Source organism: Sus scrofa, chromosome 3 (genome assembly GCF_000003025.6).
Source record: "Sus scrofa isolate TJ Tabasco breed Duroc chromosome 3, Sscrofa11.1, whole genome shotgun sequence".
NCBI lineage: Eukaryota > Metazoa > Chordata > Mammalia > Artiodactyla > Suidae > Sus > Sus scrofa.
The window spans coordinates 28,572,252-28,585,357 of NC_010445.4; the positions used below are offsets into that span (position 1 = coordinate 28,572,252).

Genomic DNA, 13,106 nt, shown 5'->3' on the forward strand with positions numbered 1-13,106 from the left:
CTGGGAGGTAGAAAGGATTCTCAGGGTAAAAGGAGGTCTTCAGGCCTCTGTCCGTTTCCGCCACGCAGGGCTCATGGTTGGTGGTATAGAGTGTGGGCTGCAGGGGCTGGTTACCCCTCTCCCTTGGGTTATCAGACGTCCTGCTCCTCCCAAGATCCTCCCCTTTCCGCGGCATCCGTTTCCCTGTGCAGGGATCAGTCCCTTGAAGGCTGCCCAGCCCAATGCACAGGGAACGCGCTCCTGGAGGACAGTGATGTTCCTTCTTTGTTCACAGAAAACCCCCTCGGCTAAGCGCAGCACAGACGGCAGTGCCCTGGGGATCTGAGCCCTGGGGAGGTCCCGGCCCCCGCGGAGCCTGATGGAGCCACGCGTCCACCCGGGGGAGCCCTCCTTCCGTCTGTCTCTGCGCCTCCTCGGTGATGGCGTCCCTGTGTTTGTGCTGCAGACTCCGCTGGGACACCTTGAAGCCTCAGCCTGGGACTGGAAGAGTCCGAAGGTTTCCATCTTGACCAGGAAACAAGAGCGACCTCACTCTTCATCTGTTACGAGCCAACTTTAGTATAAGCTTAGTTCTTTATTGTCTAGATTTAGTATTCAGTTCTGATACATGTTTACTACTTGGTATGTAAGATTTTGGTAGAATGTAAGATGTGTGTGTTAAATAATCGTTATCTATCTATTTGCTTTTAAACTAGTTTTCGATAAAATAAACACATGTACAGGAAAGCCCCTTTAAGCAGAGGTAGAACTTAATGCACTGGCGTCAGGCAGTCACCCTGGTGTCCACCACCAGGATCACCCCCTGGCCTGTCACCCGCATCAGTCCTGACTGAAGAAGGGGACTGTGGATTTAGTCCTGACCGCCATCTGCCCTCATGCCAGTTTCCTTCCAAGGATTCTGTGGCCTCACGTCGGTGTGTACCTTTGACCGTGGGACCTCTGTCACGCTCCCTCTTTCAGGATGACGTGGATGGCCGGGCCTTGCATGCCCAGACCCTGGCTGCTGGAACATCCCTAACTCAGCCTTTCTCTCCTCGTGTCTCTACCATGTTTCTTTACATCCCGTGCCTGGTGTTGGTATTTTTAAACCATGTAGCGTGACACCGAATGGGACACAGATAAAACTGTAAAAGCAACTTGAATAAAGTACACTTTGATTGCAAAGCAAGTGTGTTTTGTGTTAAGGGATCCCTTGGGAGGATAAAGAATGGCACACCCAAGTGTGGAAGGCAGAGACAGGAAACATGAGAGAAGGCGTGAACGTGCAGCTCTCTCGGCAAAGGCCGAGGGAAACATTTCTTTGTCCACAGAAGGAAGATGTGGTGCTGCAGAATTGGGTGGCGAGAGTATTTTCTCTATTCCAAACTCTGAGAGTGAATCCCAAGGTTAACACTATTCCCCCCTCCACAGTGCGTTGTCACACCTTTCCATCGTCCACACATACTCGTGCCGTGCTCTCCCTGCCTTGTGGGACTCCGGGTTCTGCATGACCAGGGTTGCTCCTGAAACAACAGAGAGAGAGAGAGAGAGAAAGCCCAGCTGTCTTTGCCTTGGCTTCCCAACCCCCTCGGGCTCTCCTGGACCTCCTGGCATTCCGTGTCTAAAGAGTCTCCTGTTGGAAAGCTGAGTCCTGGTCATTCAGACAGGACGTGGGACGGCCGAGCGGGGCTCGCCCCTGGGAACAGACCCTGCGCACTTCCCCAGGTTGTAACGCACACCCCGCGCCCAGACCCACCGACCCCCCTGCTCCAGTGCTGCTACTGGGCGACCACAAAAAGAGGCGGCTGTTTCCTCCAGTCCACCGGCATCAAGGACAGAAGAGACAGACCAAAAGGAAGAGAGACAGATAGGGAGCGAGAGAGAGAGACAGGGCTGAGCATAAAACGGGGAGAAAGAGGAAAGAGGAGTGAGAGAAAGACACCAAAAGAATTCGGAGAGAAAGACAGGGAAGAGAGACTGTTGACATAGTGGCCTTAACAGCGGGCTCAAGTCACCCCGAGCGACCAAAGCTGTCACAACCCTGAGCTATCTCAAGGTGCTTTTCGTCCTGGGGAAGCCTCTCCCCTGGGGAAGCCATTCTCAAGTTGGCGGCGGAGGCGGTGGTGGGGGGTGGGGGGTCGCTGCCATGCCAATCAGGTCAGGTTCTCACCCAGGTTTCCACAGACGCTCGCCCAGCATCTGATGGGGACGCAGTCCGTCCAAAAAGGTGTGCTCCCAAGCCATGTGGCCTGAAGAGCCCCAAGAAGGGAAGCAAGACAGCTGCCTTTCATGTTCTGCAGGCTGGGAACCAGGCAGCTATCAGCAGGATACTCCTGGCGCGGACTGCCCTAATGCAGTCGGGGCAAGGCAGGAAGCATGGCCGAGAGCTAAAGGAAGAGCTGTTGGCCGCAGCGAAAGGAAACTCCAATAAGGTGCGAAGTAGGGTGCTAGACCCCCTGGCTGCAAGATCAGCAGAGACCGGACGGACGTGCGGAGTTCCCTCTGCCTCCCACAGCAGAACCTTGGTCTGCGCTGGCCTGGGGCACCTGCCGGCGAGGTACCCGCTCCTCTCAGTGCCCCGAAATGAACGCCAGTTGCAAAGTCGGCCGGGGCTCTCACCCCACCCGACACCACCCTGCACCCTGAAATCAGCAACCCCGCTTTTGAAGTCAAGTGAGCAGGCTTTGAATCATCAGCACGCTTCAGACCTGAGACCCAGACTGAAGTCAAGCACCACCCAGCTTATACCCACATGACCTGGATTCAGGTAGTTTCCTTCTAACGAGGGTGCCACAGAGGAGGAAGAGGCTCGGGCGGAGAAGGAAGAAGGAGAGAGTGGAGCTCTCTGCAGAGAAAGGGCACAGGGATGAGCCCAGCCTGCCCCCAAAGTACCACCACACGGACTCGCTGCGCTCACGGCCAGAAGCCAAACTCCACGCCAGCCTGATTCGAGAGAGCTGCACAGCCAGGATTCAAGCCAGGTCCACCTGGGCCAAGAATGCTGCCTCCAAACCATCGAAGGGCACTCAGAGCCCCCAGACAGCCTGCCCAACTCTCTAGCCACTGGGCCGCCCAGCCAGACAGGACTCGACTGGAACTATGTCCCCTCTCTGAGTTGAGGCAAAGTGGGCCAGAGGTTCAGAGGCTCCATGTACCCAGGTGCAAGGCCCTGGGCACCTCCATGGGGTTCAACCGACCTGTCTCCAACCCCATCTCTGAGCCTGAAGGCGCAGCCAGGGAGCTGCAGAGGGTCTCTGCTGGTGTCTGGCACCATCTGGGGGCCATGGGCTCTGAAACCAACCCTCCATTTTTCCTACTGTTTCCTAATACAGCTCCCCTGTCCCCACTGGGCCTGGGGCACTTGCCAGTGTGACTTCCTTAACCCTCTCCCTCTCGGTGCACTGAAAGCCTATCTCGAAGTTTCCCAGGACTCTCTCCCCACTTGTCACCACCCCACTCCCTGAAATCAGGGACACTGCGGTTTTTTTTTTGTATGTTTTTTTTTTTTTTAAGTTTTTAATGCAGTACCTGTGACATATGGAGGGTCCCAGGTTAGGGGTCGAATCGGAGCTGTAGCCACCAGCCTACACCACAGCTCACGGCCACGCCGGATCCTTAACCCACTGAGTGAGGCCAGAGATCGAACTCGCAACCTCATGGTTCCTCGTCGGATATGTTAACCACTGAGCCACGACGGGAACTCCTCCTGTCATCGCTTTTCAATACTGAGCATCTATGGTGTAGTCTTCCTGGCCTCCCCCGGTCCCTTGGAGGCCTCCTTGAGCTTGACCTGATGAGGAGCCTGAGGAGGCGAGGAAGGGGAGGCGGGCTTGCTCACACGCACCTCCCTTCCCTTTCCCACCGCTGTTGCTTTAGCTTTTTTCACCAGAATGTACTCAGTGACCTGGAGCAAGTCTTTGACCCGCCTCAGTTTCCGACCATGGTGGTGTTCGGGGGTGGCTAGTGGGTTGCAGAAGGCTGCTTTCGGGGGTAACAGGGACCCCAGGCTTCCCACATTCCAAGGGTTGATGATCGCGCCCGTCCTCCCCCTCCCCCCTCCCGTGGGTCGCTCAGGTGAGCTCTGGGAGGGGCCCGCAGGGAACGATAACATCAACAGAGTACCTCGCATTTTCTGAGACTCGACCCGGGCTACTTGTCTTTCCTCGGGAATTCTCGGCCCTCCCCCACGCCGCGACATCCCCGGGCGGATTCCGCCTGTGGGCCGGGAGCCCGTTGGCCTACCGGGCGGCGTAGGGCGACCGCCTCCCGGCGCCACTCGCGGGCGGCCCGTGGCGGCCCCGCCCCGCCCGCTGGAGAGGGAGGCGGGGGCGGGGCGGGGGCAGAGGCGGGGCCATGGGCGGGCGGGGCGGGGCGTCGTGGAGGAGGCTGGGGGCCCGGCCACTGGCCCGCCAGACTGCCCCACACCTGCCACCCTCTGATGGGTCCGCTGCCTTTGTGCCCGCCAATAGGGTTGTCGCTGCTGCTGCTGCTGCTGCTGCTGCTGCTCCTGGGACCCGGCCTGTTTTTATTGTTTTTGCTTGCTTGCTTTGTTTTTCAGTCCGTTTCTTGTACTGTGATTTAAGACTTTGGTTTTCCATGAATGTCAGTGATAGAATTTATTAATGCAATTTAATACCAGTTAGCATAATGAAATCAGAAGGTATTTAATCATTGACTTAGTGTTCAACAAAGAGGGGATGTAAAGCTGCCCGGAGCCTAAGTTTGGGAAACCCTGTGTGCAGCCATGGAGATAAACACTCAGGTCATTGTAGGGCCAGGGGGTGCCGGCCGCTGATTGACAGCCCCGCCCATCACTCCACCGTCTTCTGGTGCTGCCAGGCTCCCCAAGTCTTTTTTTTTTTTTTTTTTTTTTTTTTTTAGGATGTGATGAGTATGTATTATCTCTGTTTTCTTTTCTTTTTTGTTGTTGTTATTTCTTTGGGCCGCTCCCACGGCATATGGAGGTTCCCAGGCTAGGGATCGAATCGGAGCTGTAGCTGCCAGCCTACACCACAGCTCATGGCAACACCGGATCCTTAACCCACTGAGCAAGGGCAGGGACCGAACCCGCAACCTCATGGTTCCTAGTCGGATTCGTTAACCACTGCACCACGACGGGAACTCCTCTGTTTTAAATATAATTTATTTAATTGTATGTTTGCATGATTTATTTTTAAATAATGGCCGTTTAACAACCGGTTCCATAACTCCTGAGATTTCAAAACAATCGGCTTGCTTGGGGTGGCTCCAGCACACTGCTGTTGCTGTCACGCCCATTTCTTAGAAAGGGAAACCGAGGCTCAGGAAGTTGTTCGAACAGACAGGGACAGACAGGGCATAGATCCCAAGCCAGGACTCGGCCATGCCTCGCTTTCCTTCATCCCACACTGGTCTAGAGGGCGCAGGTGGTCCCCACGAGATCATGTGACCTCGGGAAAGCCTTTGCCCTCTCTGTCCTCAGTTGGCCCATCCAGAGAGTGGCCCGCTCAGAAAGTGAATACTTGCCTGGGTTTCGTGTGCACCAGATTCAGCCCTTGGGGGGAGGTAACATGTGGATCCTCGCCCTCACTTTATAGACTGGGAAACTGAGGCCCGCAAAGATCAAGTCCTCGCCAAGAGTTACATACGTGGACAGAGTCCTGGAACCCCAGCTCCGCTGCAGAGGAGAGGAGGCTGCAGCCCACAACCTCGGGGTCTGGAGTTTTCTGCGAGCTGGGAGGCAGCGTTGCTGGAGAGGTTGGTCACCCTTCCCCAGTGGCTCCGCCCAGACACCATTCCCCCCAGCACCCTTGGCCCTCGGTCCCCAGAGCTTCCTGGACTGGGGAGGAGGGGACCGGGAGGGAGAATGTGGACAGCGCCGCCTGCCGGGTTCTTGCCTCTGGGGGGACTCTCGGTCTGTCTCTGCCGCTTTATCTCCATTCTCTTCACCGGGTCTCTGCATCCCTGTCTCTGTCTCCGCGTGCGAGTCTTTGTCGCTCTCTTCTGTGTCTCCGTCTCTCCTTCTGTCTCTTTGTATGTGTCTCTCGTTCCCTACGTTTCTCCCTCTTTCTGCCTTTCTCTTTTAGTCTCGCCATTCTTTGGCTGTCTTTTTGTCTCTTTCTGAGTCTGTCTCTGCCTCTCTCAGTATCTTTCTGTGCGCCTCTGGCTCTCTGCCTTGATTGATGTTTCTCTCCCCTTCTCCTCCGACGAGTCTTTACTCTCCGGTGAGAAGAGGCTGGCCGAGAACGCGCCCAGACCTGCCTCCGCCCCCAGAGCCCCGGGCCGCTGAGGGCCTGCGCCTTTAAGTGCTGGCGGCAGGGGGCGGGGTCTTGTCGGCCCCGCCCTGCCCGCCCCTCCCCGTGACGTCTCTTCCCAGCCCCTCCACCGCCTCCCTCCGCCGCCGCCGCACCAGCCAGCTCTGCTGCGCCCACTCCCCGGCCTCCGCCCGCCGTCCTGCCCGCCGCCCCATGGCGCCCCAGGCCCTAGTTGTGCGGGGCCGCTAGGACCCTAGGCGTCCCCTTCCCTCCCCCCCTCCCACGGCGCGAACCCGGGTGTCCCCGGCGCCCAGCTTTGGAGCTTCGCGTCCCTGAAGAGAGGGGACCCCCCCCCCACCTCGCCGCCCAGTCTCCTGGGACCCGGAGAAAATGTCTTCGCGGACGGCGCTGGCCCCGGGCAACGACCGGAACTCGGACACGGTGAGTGGGGCTCGGCCCCTTGGGGAGACCCCGGCTGGGTCTGGCCGCCGAACCCCTCGCCCACCCTAAGTCTTGCCCTGAGAGAGAAGCTGATGAATTTTCTGAGTCTCTTGCTTCACCTTGCTAGGATCTCCAAGGAACCTGTGCATTTTTGCTTTTGTGGTTTTTGTTTGTTGGCTTGTTTGTTAGTTTGTTTTGCTTTTTAGGGCCACACCAGCAGCATATGGAGGTTCCCAGGCTAGGGGTCCAACTGGAGCTACAGCGAGCGGATGGCCTACACCACAGCCACAGCAATGTAAGATCCAAGCTGCATCTGCGACCTACACCACAGCTCACCACAATGCTGGAGCCTTAACCCCCTGAGCGAGTCCAGGGATCAAACCCGCAACCTCACCGTTCACAGTTGAATTGTTTCTGCTGCGCCACGATGGGAACTCCAGAACTTGTACATTTAAAAGGGGGTCTTTTTTGTTGTTGTTGTCTTTTTATTGCCACATCCGAGGCACATGGAGGATCCCAGGCTAGGGGTCTAATCGGAACTAGAGCCGCCAGCCTACACCACAGGCACAGCCACGCCAGATCTGAGCCGCATCTGCAGCCTACACCACAGCCCACGGCAATACTGGATCCTTCACCCACTGAGCGAGGCCAGGGATTGAACCTGCAACCTCATGGTTCCTAGTCAGTTTCTGCTGTGCCACGACGGGGAACTCCAGAACCTATGCATTTAAGAGGGGATCTCTAAAGATGATGTCGCACCTTAAGGTCAGCTATGGCTCACGAGCACCTGCTGTATGCCCTGAGTTACACCAACTCATTCTCCCAAGAGCCCTTAGAAGTATGTACTTTTAGTATCCTCATGTGGCTCCTGTGGAAACTGCCTGGGAGGGATGAAGTGCTGTGCCCACAGGTACACAGCTACGATACCCATGGCCAAGTTGGCTACCTAATCCTTCACTGTGTCTCTGGGAGGAATTTGGAAGGACTTAATAGTAGGATTTTTGCCCCTATTTATGAGAATAATTAAAAGCCCGTAGTCAAAGGCAGGTGATGTATTCATAGCAGTTATACCTTCTACACTAATAAGATACAACTTGATGATTACAAAATCTAGGGCGTTCCCATTGTGGCTCAGCGGTAACGAACCCAGCTAATATCGGTGAGGATGTAGGTTCGATCCCTGGCCTCGCTAAGTGGCTTAAGGACCTGGCATTAGTGAGCTGTGGTGTAGGTTGCAAACTCAGCTCAGATCCCGTGTTGCTGTGGCTGTGGTAGAGGTTGGCAGCTGCAGTTGAGATTCGACCCCTAGCCTAGGGCGGCCCTAAAAAGCAAGGAAAAAAAAAACAAAAAACTTTCCAACCCAGATTTATCTTTGGATGGCAACCTTTATGTCTCTGTGTAAGGCAGGGCCAGGATGGAAGGGAGAGATGGAATACAGGATTGTTACTGAAAACGAGTTTTTTTTAGATAGTATCATGTCATCTGCATATAGGGACGATTTTACCTATTCTCTTCCAGTTTGGATACCTTTTCTTTTTCTTGACTGGTTGCTATGGCTAGGACTTCCAATCCATTGTTGAATAGAAGCATTGAAAGTCGGCATCCTTGTCTTCTTCCAGATTTTATCTGGAAGGCCTTCAGCTTTTCACCGTTGGGGTATTTATTATATTGGCTGCGGGAATAAGCTCTTTTCTTGAAGGAGCATCTGCAAGAGACTTGGAGAACAAAGGCAGAGAAATGCAGATGGAGGCAATGTAGATGGAATGCCTCCCCAGGGCCAACCAAGCCCCTGCAGGGCACTTTACATGGGCTTTCTCCCCCAGGCGTCCCAGTCACCTGCAAAGTGGACAGTGTCCCCATCTAAGCGAGGGCTTGGCTCAGAACGTTCAGATAAGATCACGCAGCTAGGAAGGAGCAAAGCAGATGTTCCAAAAAAGCCTGATGGTTCCCAGGCGTCTACTGCTTATCTAAACGGATCCTCACATGCAAGGGTTTAATACTGATGCAGAAGCCAAAAGGCATATGGACTTGGGACTTCCATCTGAAAGCACTTCCCTGGCAACTTCAATTTCCTTTACTGTAAAATTGGGGCAGACATCTCCTCCCTCTGGACTTGCCTCGATGATGCAGATCACATCGGAACTGTCACCCGGATGCAATTTATGGCCCTCTTGCCTCCAGCTTGACTGGTTTATCCTCAGGTCACTGCAAGTCCCTGCCTTAACCTCACTCTCCCCACTTCTTCTAGGACCAGCGCAGGACAAATGTCAAGAACTCATGTGCAAGTGTGACCAGGCGGTTGCTTACTGCTTAGCCCAAACCGAGTACACCATCAAGTACCTCTTCTACCCCCGTTTTCTGTGTGAGAAGGACTCACCCAAATGTGACTGACTAGCCTGACTTGAAATGTCTTTTTTGCACAAGGAAATAAAACTCCTTTTTGCGTATCAAGAGTCTTATTCAGTCCTTTGCAGAAGGGAACTGAGGCCAAGTGTTCAAGCTGCAGCCCTAATGTTTGCTTTCTCTGCTGTCCTGGAACTTGGGGCTGGAGCCAGTTTAGTTTCCACTTTGATTAATGTCAAAAGTCTCATGCCTGTTTTGTAAAGCCCCAACTGTATTTACGACTGTCTTGGGTTTGGTACCACTTTTGAGGTTCCATCTTGATGAAAAGGGCTGAGCTTCGGGGCTGGGCTGAAGCAACACACAAGATGGCCCACACGATGTCCAACCTTGTGAAGTTCAAGTCTGGCAGTTGTGAGCTCGAGACGGTTTCCCTATCCTGCTCCACCTCAACTGTTAACTGTTGTAACTCAGCAGTTAAACTTATTTCCTGATTGCTCATCATTAAGAAGAGAGAGAAATACAAGGGAGGAAAAAAAAAAATCAAATTCCCACAGTCCAGAATAACCACTTTTAGCATCCTAGTGTGCTGTACATTCATCTCATCTGTTTTAAAACTGTAGCTCTCTACCATATGATTTTCATAATTTTCCCATTTCTCCGTGTGTTAAAAAACAAACAAACAAACAAAAAAAAAACTTTGGAAACTTCATTTTAAATGGTTGTATTACTAGCTTTTGGATACTGGTGCTATTTCCTATTTTTATCAACTATTGATGTGATGAGGATGCTTGTGAATAAATCTCTGCCCTCCCTCCTCATTATTCTTTACCTGAGATGTATATAAATGCAATTCTTGCATCAAAGGGTCTGAATATTGGACACACCCAGGCCTGCTCTGATGAGGGGCCAGAGGCATGAGGGGCGGACTGTGGCCCTCACTCTCCAGGCCTGTTCCCTGTGCAGGTGATAAGCAGGGAGTGTCTAGCCCCGCCTGTTTGCTCCAGGCCAAGCTGGCTTTGCGCTGCTCCTCCCCAAAGCGTAGGTGGGTATTACTTATCTTGGCAGCATGACATGGGGAGCGGGTGGGAGCAATGTGAAGAGGCCAACGGGTGCAGGTGGGGAGCCCTGGATCGGGAGTCCGGCCCGGGCCCAGGTCCACCAGCGCCACCCGGCCTCCATCTCTTCATCGAAGAAGGAAACAGTCCTGCAGGGCCAGGGAGGTGCAGGTGCTGCAGGGTCTGTCAGGGTGACTGGAGGGTTAGAGTGTGAAAAGGTCAAGTCGGGCAGCCTTGGGCCAGATGAGCAAACAAAGGAGGGAGAAAAACATTCCCCTCCTTTCATTCAAGCCGCCCTGGGTGGCTCCTCAGCCCAAGGTCCGCATCAGGCTGGGGGACTTAATCGTGACTAGCTGGTTGTCCTGGGTGGTGCAGATTTTCTTTATCTTTCCTAAACAGTTACTTTTTCTCTCTGGAGAAATTTTATCTGTATATATATGTATATGTATATGTATATATATATAAATCTTTATTTTAGTTTCAGGTAATTTCTTCAAACTTTCAGATGTAAAGGTGGGGTGAAATCGTCAAAGATACAAAGGGTTAATGAATAGTTCATGGAGTCACCAAAAAACACTTTGGATGCAAGCTCATCTCTGCAGGGCCAGTCTTCAGATGTATCACAATTCACACCTGCTGTTGTCACACTGGAAGGAAGTCAAAGGCCATAGTTCCTCTCGTATCTACAATTACAGCACTTGGTGTAGTTACACTTGCTGTTTGGCATATCAGAATAGGATAATAAAGATTATACAGTGTGAGGTCAATGTACAAAATGTTTCCTTAAACAAATGGACTAGCCTGGATTTTTAGACTGGATCCTTAAAAACTAAACAACGCAGGAGTTCCTTTATGGCACAGCAGGTGAAGGATCCAGCACTGTCACTGCAGGGCCTGGGTGCCTGCCACGGCGCAGGTTTGATCCCTGGCCTGGGAACTTCCGCCTGATGTGTGTGTGGACAAAGAAAAAAAAAAAAAATCAAAAAGCAAAACAACAACCAACCCCGCAAAACAACAACTCTGGGTAGCCCTGAGGCACTTCAGCCTGACGTGAACTGCTCTCCATCAGCTGCCTGTCATCCCACTCAATCCCTTCCGAGAAAGGGTTCCCGACTTTCCACGATTACAAGCAGCAAGCAGGGATGACAAGTGGAGCCGTCATCCTCGTCTGAAACGGAATCCTTTTTCAGGTTTCCCCCTGAGACCTCCTAGCCATCTTCAGTGAGACAGGATTGTTGACTGGATTTTGGTTTTTCCTCTGAACGTTTTATGTGCGACTGCCTATGCCTATGATAAAACCTCCTGTTTTCCTAAACTTGACCTAGAGGACAGGCTGGCCCTGGGCTTGGTCTCAGGTCTCCGACGTGCCCCAGGAGCCTTTTGCCCATCACAGGTTAGGGCAAGGGGGACTGCGACCCAGTCCGGGTCCTCCCGGGTCCTTGCCAGCTGTCGTGGGCTGCGCCTCCCGAGTCCCTGCGAGGAGGGCGGCTGGGTGGGAAGTGCTGCTGCCGTGTTGGCCACGCTCTGGGCCGCCGATCGCTGCTGCCACAGGCAGAGCGAGAGAGGGGCGGCTGCAGCCTCTGACAGACCAAGCAGCACCTCGTGTCCTTGGGGCAGAACGGAGGAAGCCCGCTCTCTCCTACGCCTGAGCATCCGAGCTGGGCCAGCGGGGAGGCGGAAGAGTCCCTCGGAGCCCGGGCAGCAGTGGTCACAACACCTGGGTTTCCAGCCGTCGGACCTCCTTGACCACAAGATCAATGTTAATAATTGGGTTAAAGTACAGGGCCCAGTAAAAGAGACAGTTGCACACAAACTGAGGGATGAGGGGCCAGAACATGGCCACAAAAAGCCCCTGTGTGGACACTTTCCAGAAATGGCTCCACATCCTCTGAGGCACAGTCCTGGAAAAGGAAGAGACGCATCTGAGGTGGGGTCGGGGCCGCCTTTCTCACGACGGCGGCGGCGTCGCTGCGCTGCTCGGGGCCCAGGCCCTTCCCAGAGTCTGGCCTCCCCGCCTTCACCTCCAGGGCGCAGCCCGTGGGGTGCGTCCTCAGGGCCCTGGCACCCGGTCGCCACCCTGGGCCCCACGGGCAAGGAGGCATCTCCAGGAGGGCACAGCCCCCACGCCACCTGCGGCATCACCGACTCGCGCGCAGCACATTTAACATAAGAGTTTCTCTGCTGGGCTGTCGGCCTTCGGAGGACACACTGTCTTCTTTTTTGTCTTTTTGCCTTTTCTAGGCCGCTCTCACTGCACATGTAGCCGCTGGCCTACACCACAGCCCCAGCAACATGGGATCCGAGACGCACTGCGACCTACACCACAGCTCAAGGCAACGCCGGATCCTTAACCCACTGAGCAAGGCCAGGGATCGAACCGGCAACCTCATGGTTCTTAGTTGGATTTGTTAACCACTGCGCCACGACGGGAACTCCACAGACTGTCTTCTTTACCAGAAGATCTGCGGTGTCCAGCCATGAACCGGGGTCAGAGCAGGGGCTCCGTGAACGGTGCATGAGTAAGTGAGTTCACAGAAGTGAAACAGATGAGGGAGCTTCTTGCTGGGTTCTGAGAACCACCCATAGGGCTGCTCCTGACACATGAGGCCAAGGGCCCTTCAGGCCTCGGGCTGCTTCGGGCCAAAAGGATGCTGGCGTGGTGACGTGTTACTTCTGCCTGCCTGAGGGCCATCCCTGTCTTCTGGAAGCACCTTCCGAGTTTACCTTTGGGGGGCCTCCCTCCCCTCTGATCCTTCATGTGGCCTTGGGGGCTGACGCCCGCCCCAGGTTGGGGGTGAGTGCGCGCCCAAGCCTGGCGAGGCCCCAGACCCCTGCATGTGGGATGGGTTCGGGGGGGCCCGTGACCCCGGCTGGGCCAAGCACAGCCAAGGCCTGTACGCTGGGCTTTTCCTAAGTGCTCAGGGGATTGAAGGGCTCTCTTTCCTCCTGGGCTGCTGAGCTGCACACCTGCACCTGCAGTGACCCAGGGCCCCCACGCAAAGAACTTGCCAAACAGCAGGTGCAGGAAAGCACGGAGCTGTGACAGGGACAGGCA

The 13,106-nt window shown here is 54.5% G+C and overlaps 1 protein-coding gene and 1 long non-coding RNA gene across 10 annotated transcripts in view; one reads left to right on the forward strand and one right to left on the reverse strand.

Annotated features, from left to right (window-relative positions):
* The window catches only part of BFAR (bifunctional apoptosis regulator), a 39,871-nt gene continuing 27,302 nt past the window's right edge, over positions 538-13,106 (reverse strand). For 3 of the 7 annotated variants that reach the window (XM_021085725.1, XM_021085723.1, XM_021085724.1), the window contains one exon: positions 8,019-11,952. In XM_021085725.1, the coding sequence (XP_020941384.1) occupies positions 11,760-11,952 (193 nt within the window). In that variant the 3' untranslated portion in view covers positions 8,019-11,759. 7 annotated transcript variants of the gene reach the window in all.
* LOC110259924 lies at positions 4,342-9,104 on the forward strand. 3 transcript variants are annotated; one of them, XR_002342405.1, is made up of 3 exons: positions 4,342-4,421; positions 5,556-6,653; positions 8,902-9,100. It is a non-coding gene; the product is annotated as an uncharacterized LOC110259924 (long non-coding RNA). The 3 variants fall into 3 exon arrangements; XR_002342406.1 differs by lacking the exon at positions 4,342-4,421 and having other exon boundaries at positions 5,084-5,715; positions 6,170-6,653; XR_002342404.1 differs by lacking the exon at positions 4,342-4,421 and having other exon boundaries at positions 4,866-6,653; positions 8,902-9,104.